Source organism: Furipterus horrens, unplaced genomic scaffold (assembly GCF_987537825.1).
Source record: "Furipterus horrens unplaced genomic scaffold, mFurHor1.1.pri manual_scaffold_12, whole genome shotgun sequence".
NCBI lineage: Eukaryota > Metazoa > Chordata > Mammalia > Chiroptera > Furipteridae > Furipterus > Furipterus horrens.
In genome coordinates, this window is record NW_028327182.1 from 75818834 (window position 1) to 75841927 (window position 23094).

The 23094-nt window shown below is 42.3% G+C and overlaps 1 protein-coding gene across 2 annotated transcripts in view; it reads left to right on the forward strand.

The window, feature by feature from the left end:
• ZMAT4 (zinc finger matrin-type 4) overlaps positions 1-23094 on the forward strand; it is a 332769-nt gene that overhangs the window by 185862 nt on the left and 123813 nt on the right. For both annotated transcript variants that reach the window (XM_090258117.1, XM_090258116.1), the window contains exon 4: positions 6139-6295. In XM_090258117.1, the coding sequence (XP_090114243.1) occupies positions 6139-6295 (157 nt within the window). The remainder of the gene's footprint in view (positions 1-6138; positions 6296-23094) is intronic.

The following is a 23094-nucleotide window of genomic DNA, read 5'->3' on the forward strand; positions in this document are numbered from 1 at the left end:
CAGATGGCTGTTGTTGCTGCTGTTGACGCTGCTTCCGCCTCGATCTTTTCTGGACCGCCTCCTCGTTGCGCGCAGCCTCAGCGCGTGACGTACCTTGCCTGACCGTGAGCCTCCAGGCTAGGCGGTCGTCTGCTTGAACTTCCCATGTGTTGAGATTGATGGAGCATTGTGTCATGTCCTTTTTGCAGATGTCTTTGAACCGCAGTTTTGGGCGCCCTGTCATCCTCTGGCCTTCTGCTAGCTCGCCGTAGAGGAGGTCTTTGGGAATACGGCCTGCATCCATTCTTTTGACATGGCCGAGCCACCTGAGGCGTCTCTCACTAAGAACTGCATGCAAACTGCTCATGTTGGCTCGCTTCAGCACCTCGGTGTTGGGGACCTTATCCTGCCAGGCGACATGCAGGACGCGTCGCAGGCACCTCATGTGGAAGCTGTTGAGTTTCCTTTCGTGCCTTGAGTAGGTGGTCCATGTCTCGCTGCCATAGAGGAGAGTGCTGAGTACGCAGGCTTGGTAGATGCGCAGTCTGGTTTTCTCAGTGAGACTGGAATTGTTCCACGCTCGCCGGTTCAGTCTGGCCATAACTGTGGCTGCCCTGGCGATTCTCCGGTTGACCTCCAGGTCGACTGACAGAGAGCTCGAGATGGTGGACCCGAGGTAAGTGAAGTCGTTGACAACCTCCAGGGTGTATCTGTCGATGGTGATGCATGGGGGAGTCCCCGTGCCTTGAGCCATAACGTTCGTCTTCGTCAGGCTGATGGCTAGTCCGAACTCCTTGCATGCGTGGGAAAGGCAAGTGACTAGCTGCTGGAGTCCCTCTTCGGAGTGTGATGTCAAGGCTGCGTCGTCGGCGAAGAGCATCTCACAGATGAGCACCTCTTTGACTTTGGTCTTGGCTCGTAGACGGGCCAGGTTGTAGAGCTTGCCATCGGATCTGGTGTGAATGAAGACACCCTCGCTGCAGTCCTTAAAGGCGTATTGGAGGAGCATGGAGAAGAAGATTCCGAACAGCGTAGGCGCGAGGACGCAGCCCTGCTTTACTCCGCTGTTGACTGGGAAGGCCTCAGAGGTTGCGCCGTTGTAGGACACCGTGCTGTGCATGTTGTCGTGAAAGGACATGACCACAGCAAGCAGATGTGGTGGACAGCCAATCTTCCGTAGCAAGCTGAAGAGTCCGCTTCGACTGACCAGATCAAACGCATTCGTGAGGTCGATAAAGGCGAGGTAGAGTGGTTTATGCTGCTCGTGACACTTCTGCAGCTGGCGTAGGGAGAAGATCATGTCCACTGTTGATCGGCCAGCTCTGAAGCCACACTGGGACTCTGGGTAGATGCGGGAAGCAAGGGTCTGCAGGCGGGCAAGAGCGACCCGGGAGAATACTTTGCCGACGACGCTGAAGAGAGAGATGCCCCGGTAGTTGTTGCAGTCGCTGCGGTCTCCTTTGTTCTTGTACATGGTGATAATGTTGGCGTCTCTCATATCCTGGGGGATGTAACCCTCCTTCCAGCAGAGACAGAGTAGATGGTGGAGTGGCTGTAGCAGGACTGGTTTCCCGCTCTTTAGGATTTCTGGAGGGATTCCGTCGCTTCCTGGTGCTTTCCCGCAAGCGAGGCGGTCGATGGCTTTGCCGAGCTCTGCCGCAGTAGGTGGGGTGTCTAGCTCCTCCATGACTGGTAGGTCTGGGATGGCGTTAAGAGCAGTGTCTGTTACGGTGTTCTTCGTTGCGTACAGCTCGAGGTAGTGCTCGGTCCACCGCCGCATTTGCTGTTCCTGGTCAGTGATGACCTCACCTGTCTTGGACTTAAGGGGGGGGCGATCTTGGAGGGGATTGGGCCTGTTGCCTTCTTGATACCCTCATACATTCCTCGTGCGTTGCCTATATCGGCGGCTTCCTGGATGGTTCTGCACAGGTTTAGCCAATAGGTGTTGGCACAGTGGCGGGCGGTCTTCTGGACTTTGTTCCTGGCAGCCCGTAGAGCTTGAAGTGTACTGGGAGTGGGCGTGGCCTTGTAAGCCAGTAGGGCCTTCCTCTTAGCCTCGATCACGGGTTCCATTTCTTCCCAGTGAGCCTCGTACCAGTCAGCGTTCTTCTGCTCTTTCTTCCCATAAGCAATAATGGCGGAGTTATATATGGCGTCACGGAGACGTGACCGATTGGATTCGATAATGTCATCTGCCGCCATTCCCTCGCCGAGTGCATCTTCCATCCTGTTGATGAATTGCTGGGTCTTAACTGGGTTGCTGGCACAACTGGTGCTGATGCGTGGGCGACCCTTCATCTTGGAGTGGTGCAACCTCTTTGGCATTATGCGCACCTTGCTTACCACGAGGGCATGGTCCGTGTCGCAGTCTGCACTGTGGTAGCTGCGGGTGAGGAGGGTGCTGCCAATATCCGTTCTTCTGGTGATGACGAGGTCAAGCTGGTGCCAGTGGCGGGAGTGGGGGTGCCTCCATGACACCTGGTGGATCTCTTTGCACTTGAAGAATGTGTTTGTCACGCACAGGCCGTGGTGACACAAAAGCTCAAGCAGTCGCTGACCATTCTCATTGATCTTTCCTCTCCCAAAGTTTCCGAGGCAGGTGGGCCAGGCCATGTGGTCGGCTCCTACTCTTGCGTTGAAGTCTCCAAGGAGATAAAGAGCATTACTTCTGGGGATCTTGGATAACGCTTCGTCCAGTGCATGGTAGAACTGTTCTTTCTCTTCAGTGGTGGCGCAGAGGGTTGGGGCATACGCGCTAAGAATGCTGACTGGGCCGAAAGTTGTTGACAATCGGAGGGTAAGTAATCTTTCTGTGCCTCCTGTGGGTGGCTCTATGGAGTTAACAAGCGTGTTCTTCACAGCGAAACCAACACTGTGCTGTCTTGGTTGGTCCGGAGACTTCCCTTGCCAGTAGAAGGTGTAGTTGGTTTCTCTGATAGTTCCGTTGTCGGCCAACCGGGTCTCCTGTAGAGCCGCAATGTCGATGTTTAGTCGTGCCAGTTCCCTGTCGATGACGGCGGTTTTCCTGGCACCATTGATCCACGGAAGGTCTGCAGTAAGTCCGGGACACATGGTCCTGATGTTCCAGCTAGCGAGGCGAAGAGCTGGAGGCTTCTTTCTTGTTGTTTGCTTGGAATTGCCTGGTGCGAGTGTTTTGAGGCCCACTTTTCAAGAGACGCCTCTCTGATCCCCACGCACCCAGTGGGGCAGGCGAGCCATGGCGAGACGGCACCTAATTGGCTGGGGGCTGCCCAGCTTGAGGCGGGCGGTAGCTGTCCAGTGAGGTGCGATGACCTCTCCCACCGTCAGAGAAGACCCCTGGCACTTGTTTCCTTCGCCAATCGGATGAGCTTATAACCGGTAACTGTCTCCTCCCGTGTTGAGTCGACATCTTGCGATGACGCTGGAGTGTCCTCTCCAGTGAAGCTACAAAGCCTGGGCAGGGTGATATGGAGGGCCAGCTGTTGCCCATGCAGCAGACCCCCCCTCTCTTCGCAGCTGAAGGATCCAAGGGGAAAGACAGAGTCAATACAGCTTGGCTTCAGGTGCGCCGCAGGAGTTGCTGGTGTTGACTACAACGTCAAACCGCCTTAGGGACTCCGGCTCCGGATTTTCTGTCGGGGTTTACTCCCTTAGCCTTTCCCCTGAGGAGGTATGCCGCAAGGCAGCGGAGGTTTGGAGTCACCAGTGACAGGTCAGATAATACACATCACAGTCAGTGAGGCAATATTCGCTCCATAAGATGCACAGATATTTTCCCCCCACCTCTGGGGGAAAAAAGTGTCTTATGGAGTGAAAAATACGGTAGTTATCTAAAACAGAATCTAACATTTAATAAGTTCTTAAAAATGTATTGAATGAATAGGTGACGGAAATCCACTGATCATTATCCACATTAAGGGAAGTTATTTCTTGTCCCTCTAAACTAGTTCTGAGTGTACCTTATGTGATGATACCAGCCCCTATTTCTGGGTTTCTGGCCTTTCTTTAGAAATGTCTACATGTTACAGCTCCAGAACTCCAGCAAGAGAAGTACTGCTTCCTGAGGCCAGGCTTGGCTGGCACTTTCACTGGAAGCAGCAAAAGACACGTGCAAATTCTATAGGTATAGATTGTGGGTAAAGCCTTGGCTTACAATCTTGTGCCTAATTTTAAGGAAAACTACATACCTGATGCACATCATACAGCAGTAGGTGAAAAATTTGTAATTAAAGCAAACTCCTTCATCTTAACAACTTTTCTTCCTTTCCCTCTTTTTAAAAAAACATTTTAATTTTTTTTTTTTTTTAATGTAGCACTGATACTTTCTAACATAGTGGGGAAGTACCAGTTTGGATATTCCCTCCTTCTTGGGCTATCAACTCCTTATTTATTGGTTTTGAACCCTTAGTAACACCCTGATTGGTCAGTTTCTGGTATTCCTGGGCTCTACCCCCTCCCTGGGGTATGTGACATCTCCTAGTCTTTGGTTGGCCAGGTAGGTAAAGAGAGGCCAACTTTCCCCTTTCTTGCCTGGTCCAGTCAATCTCTACTGTAGACCACACAAGGTTGTAAAAGTGTTTATGGCTTTTAAAAAACATTTTTACTGAGGGGAAATTTCAAAACATCTTGGCTTTAAAGCCTCATCTAGGGCACACTCAGTGGGCACAGCCTCAGTGAGTCCTGTCCTAAGGTTAGTTCTGTCTCCTGGAGAGGACCTTTCAGGGAGCCCCTTCTCTCTCCACAGGATCCATTTTCTCTCACTGACCAACCCTCAACGTCTACCAGTGCCTTTCTTCACATCTCACTCATTAACTATAATAGAGGGGGGAAGCTAAAGTTTTAACATTCTAAAGTCAAGAGAATAAATTGCAGTAGGTGGGGATTTGTAATTCCAAATCACACAGATTCCCTTTCAAGTTCTCTCTCTTCCTCTCCTGTCCTGAACTACAGGCCAGCTCCTAGAACACAAGCAACACATGCACACACATGCATGTGAACACACACACACACCAGTCCTCCCAAGGACTAATTAGTTGTCAGAGAACTTAGAGACCAATGCCTTTAGGAAGAAAGAGTTAACTTTCTAACTGGCACATAATTTGCAATACAACACTCTGTCTGCAGCAGTCTGGACATCTTATTATTATGCAGAAAAATACACAGAATAATTCCCTTTCCCTATTTATTCCCACTCTAATTCTTCTCCCCATGCCATTTAAAATTGCACTGTCTGGGCTTGCTAGAAATAAGAGAAGGTCCTATTGTGGAGCAAGATACTCATCCAGGGCTTGCTCTGACAAAGACATGCTTTCCTATTGCAGTTCCATTAAAGAATAGATTAACTCCTCATCTGAGAGTCCACTTTATCCTCAATTTCCAACTAGGCAGGAGGGGAGCCAATGGATTAATTTTCCCCTTGCATAATATAGGTAATTGATGATCTGTGTGCAAAATAGCCAGATCACATGGTCTGACAAAGGACTTATTTTTTCTGATTCATGATTCATTTTCATCAGGTCTTACAAAAGAATAAAAATCAAGCTGGATTTAAGTGTTTGTGTGGCATTTAACTAATCACCTTCCTGAAGAAAAGAATAATTACACAAACTCACATAGAAAATTCAGCCAGTATGGCCATCAGTTTTATGAGAGATACACATGTTAATTATGAAAAATGTTCAAGTTCTTAAATAAATCTTTAAAAAAATTTTTTGAATGTGTGGCCATGTAGCCTGGTGAGACTAAAATTCATCAAAGGCAGAGCTGAATGTCAAATGATAATTCCTGCTAAATAATTCAGGCCATTTGAACTCTGATATTTTACCTGCTTTAATGAGTATAATGAGGGCAATTAGAGACTGCTTTCCTCACAGTGCCAGACACAATGTGTTTTCATCTAATGATGGGCCCTGTTTTCCTTCCAGTAACTCATATCTGCCTGACTGTCCTGTGTCTCGAGTGCCTGGCATAGCAGCCACTAAAGAAATGTGTGTTGAAGTCAGTAACTGATTAAATTTTGATGATGATCATGAAGAAAAAAAAGATTGTAGAATAACTACTAGACATTTCAATAAGAAAGTCCGTGGTCAATCTCATTGACAACAGATTGGAATGGGCATAAAGAAATCTTAGGACTGGGAGTTCTCTCTAATTATCTTTTTCTTTCTCCCCTGGCAGGGAAGTGATGACGACATGGTTGATAAGAACAAGTGCTGCACGCTCTGTAACATGTCTTTTACCTCAGCGGTGGTGGCCGACTCACATTATCAAGGCAAAATCCATGCCAAAAGGTTAAAACTGTTGCTAGGAGAGAAAACGCCACTGAAGGCCACAGGTACGTGTGTGAACGTAACCGGGGAAGACACTGAAGTTGAAACAGAGCGCCTGTCTCATTAATCCTGCGTCATCTCCAGTGGCTGCCTGAATCGAAGGCTAATGGTAGATGGCCTTCCAAACCTACAGGGCGGGGCAGGGACCCCAGCAAACCTCACTGTCGTATACCATTAAGTCCAATAGCAGGTGCTCGTTCTCAGCCTGGCTCCTTCATATCAGTAATTTGGCAGCTTGCAACCTCTGAAAGGTGTTTACCTTCTGCAAGATGTTGTCTGTCATATTTATTGTAATATTTATTGTATATAATGTAAGATATTATATCTATCATGCGAAGAACTCTGCTCTTCCCTTGCTTCTGTCTGTAATCTGTATGGGTAATGGAGACTACTATGCACAATGGGTATATTCCCTACCCAGGTCTATTTGGTGTCCGGTATCATCCGTGGTGCAGAGGGGATTAATACCACTTTTGTTTGCAGACAACTGAGTTGGTTTTTTAAAAGAAATTTTCTATTTTGAATAAGAAAATATGGATATGGTGTTTCAAATATTAACCTTAAGCCCTTATTTTCAGATGTTAAATATTATATGCGATAAAGTTAGTAATAAATTAGGATTTATTTATTTATGGAGGTAACATTGGTTATAACATTACATAAGTTTCAGGTGCTCACCACCAAAAGTCTCATTTCCATCTGTTACCACACATTTGACTTCTTTTACCCATTTAGCTCTCCCCCATCCTCTCTTCTGTTGACCACTAATCTCTTGTCTCCATCTATGAGTTTGCTTTTCGTTTGTTTGTTTCTTTTTTGTTTTATATTCCACATATGAGGAAAATCATATGATTTTTGTCCTTTCTTATCTGACTTATTAAATTAGCATACAAGGTACATCATGTCGCAAATGACAATATTTCATCATCTTTATGAGATGAAATTCCTATCATTTTCATAGGGGATCCTATGATTCAACCTGTTAACTTTCACAATGAAAAGCTTACATGTTGGTAACACTTGGTCTTCTATTTGCTTAACTGAAAAAATTCTTCAAAAGGCTATCATATCACAAAACTTTATATATATACATTTTTAAATTTAATCAAAGTAGGCTATATGGACAAGGATTACATTATGATGAAGATGTGAACTAGACTAGGTTATAGTCCTAAGAATTTGGGGGTGTATATCATGATGTCTATTCTTTCGATGCAATTAAAATCTAGCAGTTCATTTTATCTTGCTGTCTAATGAATCATGAATAAATCGTGGGTGTAATTCTTTTTTAAATGGTATTTTGGAAATTGGAGACTCTCTAAAACAATACTTGGCTTTTATCCTCAGCAGTGTTTTTCTTAAGAGAAAGATCTTCTTTTACTTAGAGATTAGCAAGGAATCTTTTCACTATATTTTATTACTTAGTCCAACTAAAGCCTATTGTTTTTGGAAAGGTGGCTTTGACATTCAGATATAGGATAGAATTGTAAAAACACATGAAATCTGATGACAAGCTCAGCTTATTTGGGGCACTTTCTCTATGAGTCTTTGATAGGCAGCCACATGGTTGAAACTCCAGATTCTTGCTCTTTAAAAGGTTGGCTACTCACCTTGTAACCTACTCCCCTTCAAATCTCTTAAAATAGACATCTCAAAGAAATAGTCACTGGAAAATTTGTACGTGTTTTCCATGAATGAGCAACTAGCCCATTTGTTCTCTCTGCCTAAGCAGAGGATTGCTGTTAAATTTAACTTCAGAGGTAGTGATGCAAGAGGAGCTATATCTTTGTTTGTCATGTTAATTAGCAAACAGAGACTTATTATTTCTATAAAAAAGTCACCACAAGGCAAAAAGTTCTTTGTGAATTTAAATATATCCTCAAGATCACCAAGTACCAGTTTGTTTTCCTGAATTCAAATACCTTTAGAACTGTAAATATAACTTGGGTGTAATTTATTAATTGCCATCAATAGTCCAAAGGAAAAATCAAAAGCACTTAAACTGAAATCTTTACTTAGTAACTTCATTTTGGTGTCCACAAAGCTGGCCCAGTCCTCACTGTGTCAGAAATCAGGTTGATGGGTAGGCAAGAAAGGGATGGGGGTGGGGAAGGGGAAGTAGCACAAATTGTGTTTTGGGCTGGGGAAACTGATTCTAGTTTTCTCATGCCAGCATCACCCTTTCTCAACTAGCCCAGGGTTCCCAGGCTGCACCTCACTGTTCTATAGTTCATCCTCTCATCCATTCTCCTCTAAAGCTTATTTGAGTAGAAAGAATCTTGAAAAGTGGCAACATCATATGAACTTGAAGGGCCTGGAAAGTGAAATTGGGCCCTGGGCTTGGCTTAGTGTGAACTGGACTGCTGGCAGGGAGCAAAGGACTCAATATAGCTTGCTAGAGGGAGATGAGTCATTGGGTAAAAGTATAAGCAGAGGGTAGGAATAGAGAGGTGTGTCACAGGATAAAGGTTTGAGGCCTTGATAGGGGGGTGGAACCTAGCAATGGAGAGCCTGGGTGCAGAGACCCTGCAGAGAGTTCAGCAGGGTGCTGGCATCAGGAGAGTGGCAGGGGGTAGGAGGCCCTGGCTGCAGTCCTGGGGTTCTAGGGAAAGGAAGAGCTGTTAAAAGCATGACAGGGCACCATCATTTAAGACAAGAGTACTGGGATGGTAATCAAGTATGAGGAACAAATTAGAAGCCTGGTTCCCAGACCTAGGATATAGGTAGATGCTTGGTCTCAAGCAAAACTTCAGTTACTACAAGTACAGGATAAGGTCCAAGAGGCACCAGAAAAGAATACCCAGGCTGCAGGCCTCCTGAGTTTCCGGGTGCAGCCCCTTCAGATCCTTGACTAGAGTCCTGATCGCCTGCCATTGTTCTTGCTGCCTGTGGCCAAGCCCCTCAGCGGTTCCTAAAGGACTCCACCCTCCATGCTGAGGCTGTCCTGTGCACGCCTAGGAGCTGCTCTGCCTAATCAACCAGGCTGGCTTCAAATTACTTCTATAATGAAAACAAAAGGGGAAAAAAAGAACATATAAAAGCCAAGAAAGTGAATCAAGATGCCAGAGAGAAACAATTCTCCAGCTCCGGCATGCTGCTTAAACTGTCCCTCCATGAATAATAGGCTCTTGAACTGTAGTGATTTCTGGGTAGGAATAATTGAAGCATGACTCATTGCTTCTTCTAGCTATTCCATCTGATGAGGGTGAGCAATTGGTACCTGTGAATCATTACCTTTCCTCCTACTCAGGATGCACTGGGCTCAAGCAACACCTGGGCATCCTGCGGAATTCGTTGTCATTTGAGTTGCCTTCTCCAGATGGGTGCATGTTTACTAGAATTTCTGAAATGCTTGGCAGAGCCACTGGAACAAAAACCAGTTTCAATTCTTGGCTAGCGTGTTTCAGAATCTCTCTTCTAGTTCATGCTATTCTAGATCCTGCTGCAAGATGACAGCATAAGGGGTACTCTAGACCCACCGTGTTCTTCCACGGTCAGCGGACCTCAGCATGGAGATGGTACTCAGATCAGAGGTGAGAGTGAGGTTGCCGTAGTCACGTGATTTGTCACACTGTGAGAAGCATTTAGGGGAGACTTGGAGGACAGAAGGGCATGAAACTTCTCTCACGGGAGGAAGAGTGAAGGAAGCGGGGGTTGTTAGGCATGGAAAAATGATTACTCAAGGGTAAATCTTTTGGAAGACTGTCATGGGGAAGAAAGATCTGTGTTGTGTGCATGTGCACATGCATTTGTGTGCTTGGATGCAGCAGATAGAACCAGTGAGCGAGTAGGAAATTAGGTAGTTAGATCTGAGCTCAAGATAAGGGAGACTTTATTAATATTCAGAAATACTGAAGCACAGACTGCTAATCACTTGGCAGGGCATTTTCTCAGGGGGCTTCAGCATAATGACATTAGCCTAGATGATATAAGTCCTTCTAACCCTGAGATTCCTCATCAGAATCTACAGGCTTGACCCACTGGCATAAAAACGCAGAAAGAATACTGGCCTGGGAGTCAGAAGACAGGAGTCTTCATGCTCTAGCTCTGCCTCATTATGTAATCTTTAGTAGCTCCATTATCTTTTTCGACCTCAGATTTCTCATCTGTCATTTAATTCTAATGGTAGATGAATTTATCTCACTGACCTTTATACAGAGAAGATAATAGATTTAAGAGTTCTTTGAGAAGTAGGAGGTGCTGTGAGCATTTAATAAATGAGTTGATATGGGATATGACACCTTTCCTCTATCAGAGCCTGTGACTTCTGGTTAACATGGGGGTGTTCAAACACTACCTTGGGAATACCACACAGAGACATGATATTGTGTCTCCATGGAGGCAAACATTCCTGGGCCAAGTTCTATGACCGGAGGCAGGGCCTGGCACAGAGCTGCCCACTAGAGAGATGCAGTGCTGGTGGGCATGGGAAGCAGGAACTATGAACTCGGGGGCAGGGGTTGGCATGGGGCTGAGGAGACAGACAGGCTCTGACATTAAGGAAACCTGTCAGGTGGGAGAGACTCAGCCACCATGCTGGGGGCAGAACCATGGCTCTGGGCCTGGGGCCTGGCAAGGAGAGGCAATAATAAGTCATTTTCAAGAGAAACTCAAGATCTCTAGAGGATGAAACAAGGAACCAGACACCAGAATGAGGGCCCAGGAAAGTGTATAGATCTCAGAAATATGGAAGAGGCTCTGTTATCAGAGTAGAAACACAAAGAAATAAAAGAGCTCAAAGTTTTAATTATTAAAAAATAAAGAAGAAGAACATATGAAAGGGTGAAGCCAGAGAACTTGTATGTACGACCCATGGGCATGGACTTGGGGGAGTGGTGGTGCTGGGCAGAGGGGAGCAAAGGGGAAAAAATTGTAACTATTGTAACAATATAATCAATAACATGTATTTAAAAAAATAAAAGAGCTTGAAGTTTGATGCCAAACCTTAGAGATCAGGCTGCTCCAGTCTCACTTACTTGAGGCTGGGATTGGCCCGAGAGTCCCCTCACAGGGAGCTGATTCTGGGTGAAGGTGAGTGCTTCCAACAGTGTGGAAAGGAAGAGCAATAGTGCCTTGAGGTTTTGCACTTTATGGTGGCTTTTCTGGGCTCTCCTGTGCACTGGGCTGTGGTTTTTTTCCCAAGTGGCTGCCTGGTTAACGTATAAGGATATACGTGTATGTTAGGTCTGCCTTTGATGGAGCTTCAAAGGCAAGGGCACTGACTGTAGGGAACCGAATAGTGGTATCCAAAAATCTCCACATCCTAATCCCCAGAACCTGTGAATATGTGTTACATGGTAATAAGGAATTACGGTGGTATATGACATTAAGGTTCCTGATCTCTAAATAGTGATATACTAAAATTGTGCGATGTTAAGCCACCAAACTTGTGGTAATTTGTTACAGCAGCCATAGGAAACTAATACAATGACCTAAGTAAATACTTGGCCTTTATGTGTATTTCACATATTTCACCTTAGGGAACACTGACATAACTGTTGTTAGGGACTTGCCTTAGAGGCAGGAAGTATAGCTTTGTATCAGGGCCTTATTCCTTAAACATAACTTATTACTATACTGCACAAAACCTCTGGTGACTGCTTACTGTGATATTGAGATGCATTAGTCTTCCTAGCCTACAAGGAGTTGCACAGGTTAGCTCCTGTATATTGCCAGCCTTATTTCCTCTGTCTTCTCAACACACACTCTCAAATGCTCTGTAACGTTGGCCCACTACCTTTCTCACTCTATCCTACATCCAAGATGCCCTTTCCTCTTCCTGTTTTGCATCTAAACACCTTCCATCCTCCAAGACTAGTTCAAATCTCCACCAATCTCTGGATTCTCTCTTGGTTACTAGAAATTTCAGTTAACAAAGTGTGGGCTATGAAGTCAGGCATACCTGGGCCCCATTCTTTATTAGCTGAGGACGTCACTTGACTGAACCTTCTTTTCCTAATCTGTACAATGGGTATAGCGCTGTTACTCATATCAAAGGGTTTCCATGCTGGTTTTGCCAACTGATTAATAAATACGAAGGGCTTATCACAGTGCTGCACAGTCAGAGTTCACTCAAGTTAGCTCAGTTCACTCAAGAAGTGAAGCTATTTTTATTTATTCTGCTCAGAACTCTGTGCAATACAATTTTGCACTTAAAATACTGTATTACCTTTTGTACAAGGCTCCTTCCACTGGGTGAGTCTACTTTGCCTCTTGGTCTGTAATTGCTCCTCAGAGAGGAATCACATCTCTGACTTACTCTGTCTTCTGCCACATTCTGTACACAAGATGGACCGCCATGTTCTTCTTCCTCACAGACAGTGACAGAAAAAGTAACTTGCTGTTCCGTTCCTGCTTAGGACATGTATGCATGTAGAAATATAGCACAGGGTACAAGGTCACAGAAACCTTAGGGAGAAGAAGACTCAAACAGCCATGGAAATCTGCCAAATGAGATGTTAATCCAGTGCGACTGGGCAGAGAGGGACACCAGGGGGAAGCTAATAAGAGTGAGCAGGAGCCTGGATTTGAGCAGAGATTAAGGTGGAGGATGGGAGAAATGGTCTGAGGGCCTGAGAAGCTGGCCACTGAGGCTTTGCATTGTTTGCCAAGGGGTGTGGATGTGTGGTGGCGGGGAACCAGAAACGTGGTGGCCTGAACATAAGGGTGTGGATGAGCTGACACCAGAAAACACAGGAGGAAGAAGCATAGTTAGTGCAGAGGCTCTGAATGGAACTCCTCATTGGGTGGACACTCAACCAGCTCCAGTTCCACCAGGCTTTCTGGTCACAGCTTGTTCACACTGCATCCAGCATGACATCTTTTTGGAAGCTGAGCCACCAGCAAAGCTGGCATTCTAGGACAGAAAATATCCACTCGAAGGAATAGAGGTGGCTTCTGAAATTTCCTCATCTAGTACCTGCCCTTAGGAGAGTTCATAACCTGGAGATTTTACTTCACTATTGTCTTAGCTCAGTTCCTCTCAAAAAACATTCTGCATCCTGGGAATATACATGTAGATAAAAAAAAACTTGCCCTTCTCAGGTTTACTATGTAGCAGGAAGGACCATATGCATCTGACTTCAATACACAACAGTGTGAAGATCTACAAATGCAAGAGGGTGTTAAAGACCTGTTAGAATAGTTGCACCTGGAAAGTTCAAAGACAAATTTATGAATGGAGTCATTTAAGTAAGGCCTTAATAACTGTATAACCTGTGGGGATTTGTTAGGGAGATTTCTCAATTTCTCATAGGAATCCTGTACTAGAGCAAGGTTTCTAATCTCAATAGTATTGACATTTTTGTCTGGATAATTCTTGGTTGGGTGTAAGGGGAAGTCTTGTACATTGTACAATGGTTAGCAGTATCCCTGGCCTCTACTCATTAGATGCCAGAAGAACTCCTCTTGATGTAATGATAAAAAATGTCTCCAGACATTTTCAAATATTTCCTGGGGGGCAAAGTTGACCCCACTTGAGAACCAGTGGTCTAGATCAGGGCTTAGCAAAGCAGGGTCTGCTGCTGCCTATTTTGTAAGTCTTCAAGCCAAAATGGTTTTTATGTTTTTAGGTGGTTAAAAAATTAAAAGAGGAATATTTTGTGACACATGGGAAACATACACAATTCATACTTTAGAATCCATAAATAAAGTTTTATGGGAACACTGCTGCACTGATACATGTGCTCTCTCTTTAGACTGCTTTTGTGTTACAGTGGCAGAGTTGAGTAGTTGTGGTAGGGACCATTGCATCCACAAAGCCTGAAATGTCTGCCACATGGTCCTTTATATTAAAGGTTTGAAGACCTCTGATCTCGATAGTGAATAATCTCTAGGGAGAGGCAACTAGGAGAGAATGGTGGTGGTATGGGTGTGTGTATAAAACGAAAGCATTTTCCTGGCCATGCACCTGTGACAAGCTGGGGAGGCGCTGAGCTAGGGATTGGTGTACAGACGAGACCGAGAGCAGATGGAAGTTAGAAAGATGTACCTTGGGGAGGTACCTCAAGACTAGAGAATGAGGAAAACCCAGTGGAGAAGCTGTCCAGAGAATCTGAAAGACCTGAGTGATAGCAAATGTCTCTAGAATGTGTAAAATTCAAAACATTGATGAAAACTAAATGGAGAAAATTATAACCAGATTTTGCCATAATCTTAATATGCTTATACCTCCTGATTTTTGAATCTTATTTGAAATCTGAACTCCAATATGTATTAGTTTCCTAGGACTGTGGCAATCAATTCTCATAAACTGGGTTGCTGACAACAATAGAAATTTACTCTTTCACAATTCGGGAGGCTAGAAGTCTGAGATCAAGGTGTGGAAAAGGCCAGGCTTCTTCCAAAGACTCTAGGGAAGGAGTCTTCCTGGGTCTTTTTACTTTCTGGGGGCTCCTGCCTTGGCATCCTAGATCAACCACTTCAATCTTTGCTTCTTTCCACACTGTCCTTCGCTGTGTATCAGTGTGTCCTCTTTTTCTTCTTATAAAGGCACCAGTTACTGGACAGGGTCCAACTTAATCCAGTGTGATTAAGTCATCTTCACTTAAGTAATTACCGTATTTTTCACTCTAAGATGCACCTGACCGTAAGACTCGCCTAGGTTTAGAGGAGGAAAACAAGAAAAAAAAAAGTCTGAACCAAATGGTGTACTAAAATATTTAATAAAATATAACAGATTAACGTTTCAACCATGTAAAGTGAACAGCAGTCAACAGCAGTATTAAGAATCATCATCACTGTCATTAACAAATGAGGAGAGACTTTAAGGTTCAAGTGCTCTTCTAATTTTCTGGTAACCCCAAGAACTCACCATCGCTAGTGTCAGAATTTTTGAAGCTCAGTTGCTCACAATCACTGATATCACTTTCTTCGCTATCTTCATACTGACAAGACGCCCTGAGATTCAGCAGTAAAGTGGGACATTTAAGCATCCCCAGGGGTTTCGCGTGGTCCCACCGCTTCCTCTTCTAACAGCTGTCACCAATGCTGACAAGTCAGGTAATACACATCACGGTCTGTGACGCAGTATTTGCTCAATAAAATGCACAGACATTTTCCCCCCACTTTGGTGGAAAAAAGTGCATCTTATGGAGCAAAAGATACAGTACATCTGCAAAGACCCTGTTTCCAAATACGTTCACATTGTGAAATTTAGATTGGGCATAAACTTTGGGGGAATGTTTTTTGACACAGTAAACAAGTCATCTTCATTTAACTGACTGTAACTGACAAAGATCATGGACCTCAATATAATGCTTGCTTGCTAGTGATTTTTTCCCCTTTCTCTTTTTTGATAAACTCATATAAATAAGATCATTGAAATAAGAATGAGACTGAGTTCTTACTCAAAATCCTAAAGAATGTCCTAAAATAAAACTTCATTTAACTGTTCTTAAAATTTTTTCTTGTAGAGAATATAAATTACTTAAAAGAAATTTGAAATATAGAAAAAGAACCTTTAAACTACAGCTATTCCCCATTGTACAACATTAATCAAAGGGAAATTTAAGATACCCATAATCTAAATGGTTAGGTATTATATTTATGGTTAACAAGAAAATTAAATTTGTTTGTTTGTGGCAGAGACATTGCTCATCTGAAACCCATTTGCTGTCTACATTCTCCAGACTTTCAATGGATTGTGATTAGATGTAATTTGCATTATTTTAAGGCTAGACTACAAGATAGGGGAGGGCCATTCAACCTACATTCGTCGTCGGCAGCCGTCCGTCTCGAGAGACGATGGTGTAGCTTCTTCAGAGTCTATCTGCACCGCCGAGAATGGTTGTGCAGTCCGACTCGGGAGTGACACGGTATCTGTCTCCTCCCGTGTTGAATCGACATCTTGCGATGACGCTGGAGTGTCCTCTCCAGTGAAGCTGAAGCTACAGAGCCTGGGCAGGGTGATATGGAGGGTCTGCTGTTGCCCATGCAGCAGACCCCCCCTCTCTTCGCAGCTGAAGGGTCCAAGGGAAAGACGGAGTCAATACAGCTTGGCTTCAGGTGCGCCGCAGGAGTTGCCGGTGTTGACTACAACGTCAAACCGCCTTAGGGACTCCGGCTCCGGATTTTCTGTCGGGGTTTACTCCCTTAGCCTTTCCCCTGAAGAGGTATGCCGCAAGGCAGCGGAGGTTTTTTGGAGTCAGAGTTTTCCTTCTCTGATGTGCCCTGACTGGAAGATCGAACCAGCGACACTTAGCTCACAGGCAACCTACATTAGATTTTGAAAAAGAAAGAAAGATGACTTTACTGTGACATTTTGGTGGTGTTTCTTACTGCAGGATAGTCTAATCTATCCTGGTTGAAACATTGTCCCTTAAACTTACTGTTTTGCATATCAGCTTTTGTGAATACATCTATTATTCTTAACAAAACTGGATATTGAGCACTCTCTTTTATGGAATTCTCAACGTTACCTTTTCTTTTTTTTAAATTTAATTTTTTAATTAATTTTTTATTGTTCTGTTACAGTTGTCCCAACTTTTCCCAACAGTACCTTTTCTTTCATTTTGATCCTTAAGGGTTTGAACTTGCTGTAGTGGTGTGTATCTTTTAACAGCACTAGAGGATGGATAGCAAGGAGCTCTGAGGTGTGCTGCTGAGACATCACAGCATCATCTGTCAGTTGATGACTGCACATAAAACACTTCATGGCTAATGCTGAATAGTAGACATCTAATATCTGTTGCATGAGTGAAAATCAGAAGTGTGCATTAGAATAATGATAGACATTTACATATCTATAGCTTTATTTTTCAAATTAAATTCCTTGCTTCTCTAAATTTCATTTAAATAGGATGCTCAAAGGTAGTTGTTGTTTTACAAGAAGTATCATGCCTGTCCACTTGCTCAACTTAAAAAAAAATTTGTTGCTTTTCTATTACAGTTGTCCCACCCCTCCCCCATTGCTCCAGCCCACCCCTTCGCCCACAGTCAGTCCCCACCCCATTGTTCATGTCCATAGGCCACCCCTCCTAGTTCTTGACTAGAGCCCTCCCCCACTTACTCCCTTTATGTCCCTCCTCTCCTTCCCCCTGGTAACTGTCAGTCTGCTCCCTGTTTACATGCCTCTGGTTCATTCTTGCTCATTTGTTTGTGTTGTTCATTAGTTTCCTGTATTAGGTAATATTATATGATATTTGTCTTTCATTGCCTGGCTTAGTTCACTAAACATAATTCTCTCTAGCTCCATCCATGTTATTGTAAATGGTAGGAGTTTCTTCTTTCTGTTGCATAGTATTCCATTACATAAATGTACCACAGTTTTTTGATCCACTCATCTACAGACGGGCACTTCGGCTGTTTTCAGCACTTGGCTATTGTAAATAGCACTGCTATGAACATAGGGGTGCATAAGTTCTTTTGAGCTAGTGTTTCAGGATTCTTTGGTTATAATCCTAGCAATGGAATCTCTGGTTCAAAAGGCAGTTCCAGTTTTAGTTTTTGAGGAAATTCCATATTTTTTCCACAATGGCTGCACCAGTCTGCATCCCCACCAACAGTCACTAGGGTTCTCTTTTCTCCACATCCTCGCCAGCACTTGTTGTTTGTTGATTTGTTGATGATGGCCATTCTGACTAGTGTGAGGTGGTATCTCTTTGTGGTTTTTATTTGCATCTCTCTGATGGCTAGTGATGTTGAGCATCCTTTCATATGCCTATGAACCCTCTGTATGTCCTCTTTGGAGAAGTGTTTGTTCAGATCCTTTGCCCATTTTTTAGTTGGGTTGTCTCTCTTCTTGGTGTTGAGATGTATAAGTTCTTCATATATTTTGGAGATCAATCCCTTGTATGAGGTATCATTGGCAAATATGTTTTCCCATACGGTTCATTTTCTTTTCATCTTGCTGATGTTTTCTTTTGCTGAGCAGAAACTCTTTAGTTTGATGTAGTCCCATTTGTTTATTCTTTCCTTTATTTCCCTTGCCTTAGGAGATATATCAGTGAAAATATTTCTACATGGGATATCTGAAATTTTCCTGCCTATGTTTTCCTCCAGGACTTTTATGGTGTCACAACTTACTTTTAAGTCTTTGATACATCTTGAGTTTATTTTGGTGTATGGTGTAAGTTGTTGGTGGTCTAGTTTCATTTTTTTTGCACATCCTTGTCCAATTCTTCCAGCACCATTTGTTAAAGAGGCTCTTCTCACTCCATTTTATGTTCCTTTCCCCTTTGTCAAATATTAGTTGACCATATAGACCTGGGTTTGTTTCTGGGCTCTCTATTCTGTTCCATTGATTTATATGCCAGTACCAGACTGTCTTGATCACAGTGGCTTTGTAGGATAGTTTGATGTCAGATATTGTGATTCCTCCTACTGTGTTCTTCTGTCTCAAGATTGCTGTGGCTATTCGGGGTCTTTTTTTATTCCATATAAATACGCAAAGTATTTGTTCTAGGTCTGTGAAATATGTAACTGGTATTTCAATAGGGATTGTATTGAATCTATAAATTGCCATGGGTAATATGGATATTTTAATGATGTTGATTCGTGCAATTTAAAAACAGTGTGTATGCTTTCATTTATTTGTATCTTCCTTAAATTTTTTCTTCAATGTTATATAGTTTTCTGAGTACAGGTCTTTTACCTCCTTGGTTAAGTTTATTCCTAGGTGCTTTATTTTTCTTTTTGCTATAGTAAATGGGATTTTTTTTCTAGTTTCTATCTCTGATATTTTATTGTTGGTGTACAGAAATACCTTCGATTTATGAATATTGACTTTGTATCTGCTAATTGCCGAATTCACTGATTAGGTCGAGTAGTTTTTTCATGGAGTCTGTAGGGTTCTCTATGTACACCATCATGTCATCTGCAAATAATGACAGTTTTGCTTCCTCTTTTCCAATTTGTATGCCTTTTATTTCTTTTTCTTGTCTGATTGCTGTGGCTAGAACTTCCAAGACTATGTTTAGTAGAAGTGGAGAGATTGGACATCCTTGTCTTGTTCCTGATCTCAAGGGGAATGCTTTTAGTTTTTGCCCATTGAGTGTAATGTTGGCTTCAGATTTCTCATATATAGCCTTTATTATGCTGAGGTATGCTCCTTCTATTCCCATTTTGCTGTTTTCATCATAAATGGGTGTTGTACTTTATCAAATGCTTTCTCAGCATCTATTGATATGATCATGTGTTTTTTGTCTTTCATTTTGTTTATGTGGTGTATTACACTTATTGATTTGTGAACCATCCTTGCATCCCTGGGATGAATCCCACTTGATTGTGCTGTATGATCTTTTTAATGTGTTGCTGGATCCAGTTTGCCAATAGTTTGTTGAGGATTTTAGCATTATGTTCATCAGTGATATTGGCCTGTAGTTTTTTTTTTTTCTTTGTTGCGTCTTGATCTGGTTTTAGAATTAGGGTAATATTGGCTTCATAGAAAGAGTTTGGGAGTCTTCCCTCTTCTTGGATTTTTGGAATCGTTTGAGAAGGATATGAGTTAGCTCTTTCCTAAGTGTTTTGTAAAATTCACCTGTGAAGCCATCCGGTTCAGGGCTTTGTGTGTGCGAGTTTTTTGATTACTACTTCAATTTCTCTAGTTGTTATTTACCGGTTCAGGCTTTCTGCTTCTTCTTGATTCAGTTTTGAAAGATTATATGTTTCTAGAAATTTGTCCATTTCATCTAGGTTGTCAAATTCTTTGCTGTATAGTTGTTTGTAGTAATTTCTTACAATCCTTTGTATTTCTGTGGTATTGGTTGTGATTTCTCTTCTTTCATTTTTGATTTTGTTTATTTGGGTCCTCTCTCTTTTTTTCTTAATGAGCCTGGCTAAAGGCTTGTCTATTTTGTTTTTCTTTTCAAAGAACCAGCTCCTGTTTTTTTTTTTTTTTTTTTTTTTATCATCTTTTGAATTGATGATTTTCTTCCGTCTACTTGCTCTGGGCTTTGTTTGTTGTTGTTCCTCTAGTTCTTGTAGCTGTTGGGTTAGACTTTTTATTTGAGATTCTTCTATCCCTTTTAGGTAGGCCTCTATTGCTATGGACTTTCTTCTCAAGACTGCTTTTGCTGTGTCCCATAGATTTTGGGCTTTTGTATATTCATTATCATTTGTTTCCAGAAAATTTTTACTTCTTCACTGATGTCATTGTTACCTCATTCATTATTTAATAGCATGTTTTTCATTCTCCATGAATTTGAATATCTTTGAGTTTTTTTCCTTGAGGTTGATTTCCAGTTTCAAGCCGTTGTGATCTGAGAAGATGCTTAATTTAACTTCAATTTTCTTGAATTCGTTGAGGCTTGTCTATCTTTGAAAATGTTCCATGTGCACTTGAAAAGAATGTATATTTTGCTTCTTCGGGGTGAAAATTTCAATATATATCATCTAAGTCCATTTGATCTAGAGTGTTGTTCAATGCCTCAATATCCTTGTTGTTTCTTTGCTTGGAAGATATCTCCATTGTTGACAATGGGGTGTTAAAGTCTCCTACTATGAATGTGTTGCTGTTGATATCCTTCTTGTAGTCTTCCAAGATTTTCCTTATATATTTGGGTGCTCCTATGTTGGGTGCATGTATGTTTACCACGGTTATATCTTCTTGATGAATTGTTCCCTTAAGTATTATGAAATGTCCTTCTTTGTCTCTTTTTATGGCCTTTGCTGTGAAATCGGTTTTGTTTGATATACGTATTGCTACCCCCACTTTTTTTCATGTCCATTTGCTTGGAATACTTTTTCCATCTCTTTACTTTCAGTCTGTGTAGCTCTTTTGTTTTGAGGTGGGTTTCTTATAGACAATGTATATGTGGGTCATGTTTTCTGTATCCATTCTGCTTTCCTATGTCTTTTGATCAGAGCATTTAATACATTTATATTTAAGGTTATTGACGGGTATTTATTCATTTCCCTTTAGACCCATGTTCCTCTCCTTCTTTCTTTTTCTTCTTTTTCTTAAAGCATTTCCTTTAGCATCTCTTGCAATGCTGGCTTGGTGGAGATGTATTCTTTTAGTCTTCCTTTGTCTGGGAAACTCCTTATTTCACCTTCCATTTTAAATGAGAACCTTGCTGGGTATATAGTCTTGGCCATAAACCTTTGTTTTTCATTGCTTGACATATATTTTGCCATTCCCTTCTGGCTTGTAGTGTTTCTGTTGAGAAACCAGCTGATAGCCTTATCAGAGCTCCCTTTTACGTTATTTGCTGTTTTTCTCTTGCTGCCTTTAGGATTGTCTCTTTGTCTTCGAATGTTGCCATTTTAATTATGATGTGCCTTGGGGTGGGCCTCCTCAGGTTCATCTTCATTGGGACCCTCTGTGCTTCCTGTAGTTATGAGACTTTTTCTCTTCTCATATTCAGGAAGTTTTCTGTCATTGCTTTTCAATCAGGTTTTCTATTACTTGCTCCTCTTCTTTTCCTTCTGGAATCCTATGATAAAAATATTATTATTTTTCATTTTGTCCTGTAGCTCTCTTAAGCCCTCTTAATTCTTTTTAAGTCTTTTTTTCATTTTGTTGAACTGTCTGGGAATTTTTTTCTTCATTGTCCTCTAACTCATTGATCCTATCCTCTGCTTCATTTAGCCTGCTTTTGACTGCTTCTACTGTATTCTTCAGTTCATAAATTGTACTCTTCATTTCTCTCTGGCTCTATTTGATAGTTTCTATATCCTTTTACCTGCTGTGTCATTCTTGGTAAGTTCCTTGTATCTTCCCTGGAGTTCTTTTTAGTTTCCCTGGAGTTCTTTATAATTCCCCTGGAGTTTGTTAGAGTTTTCTTTGAGTTTGTTGACTTCATTGAGGTTCCTAATTACCATTGTTTTGAATTCGATGTCTGATAGTTTGCTTGCCTCTATTGCATCTCTATCCCTCCTTCTGGGACTTTCGCCTTTCCTTTTGATGCGGTATTGTTTCTTATTCTCCCCATTTTAGGTGGCTCTTCTTGTTTGTTTCTGCTTCTTAGATTGATTTGCTTTTATTTCCTGCTTTTGTGGCATGACCTTCTTGTAGACAGTTGTTGAGCTGCTGCCTCTGGCTGGTCCCACTTGAAGAAGAGTAGCATACTTAAGAGATTTCTCTCATAGCACTGGGGATCCAGTCTGCTACTCCCACAGTTCTTTCTCCAGAACAAGCACCCAAAACTTTTCCAAAGCTCCTCTAGCTCACTTCACCCTCCTTTGGTTGCAGCCTGGGACAAGACACTTGCTTAAAAAATAGGTAAGTATAGAACATAGACTCTAAAACCAGACTCAGTTTTAAATTCTTGCTATATCTCTGTGAAACTTTACAAATTATTTTCACTCCTCCCCCCTCAATTTCATATTTTAAAATTATGGTGTACTTACATTATATAATTATGATAATAAAGTAGACAATATTAGTAAAATGCTTAATATAGTACCTGACACATGATAAGAGTTGAATGAGTATATAATTGTCTGCAAATATATAAAGGTATACACATACATGCACACAGTTGATCCTCATTATTTGCAGATTCTGTATTTGTGAATTTACCTACTCACTGCAATTTTTTGAAACCACAAAATCAATACTCATGGTACTTCAGTGGTCATTTGTAAACATGTGCGAAGTGGCAAGCATTTTGAGTTGCTCCGTGAGCATGTCCTCACCTGAGGCTGACAAGGCAACAACACTCTGTGTTCTCACTTCAGCTCTCATATTGTAAAGTGCCTTTTTGCAATCTATTCAGTGCCAGTTTTTTTTGTTTTTTTGTTTTTTGCATTTTTGTTCTTTTTGTTGGTGATTTTGCCATTTAAAATGGCTTCTAAGTGTAGTGCTGAAGTGCTCTCTAGTGTTCCTAAGTTCCAAGAGGCCGTGATGTGCCTTGTGAAAATA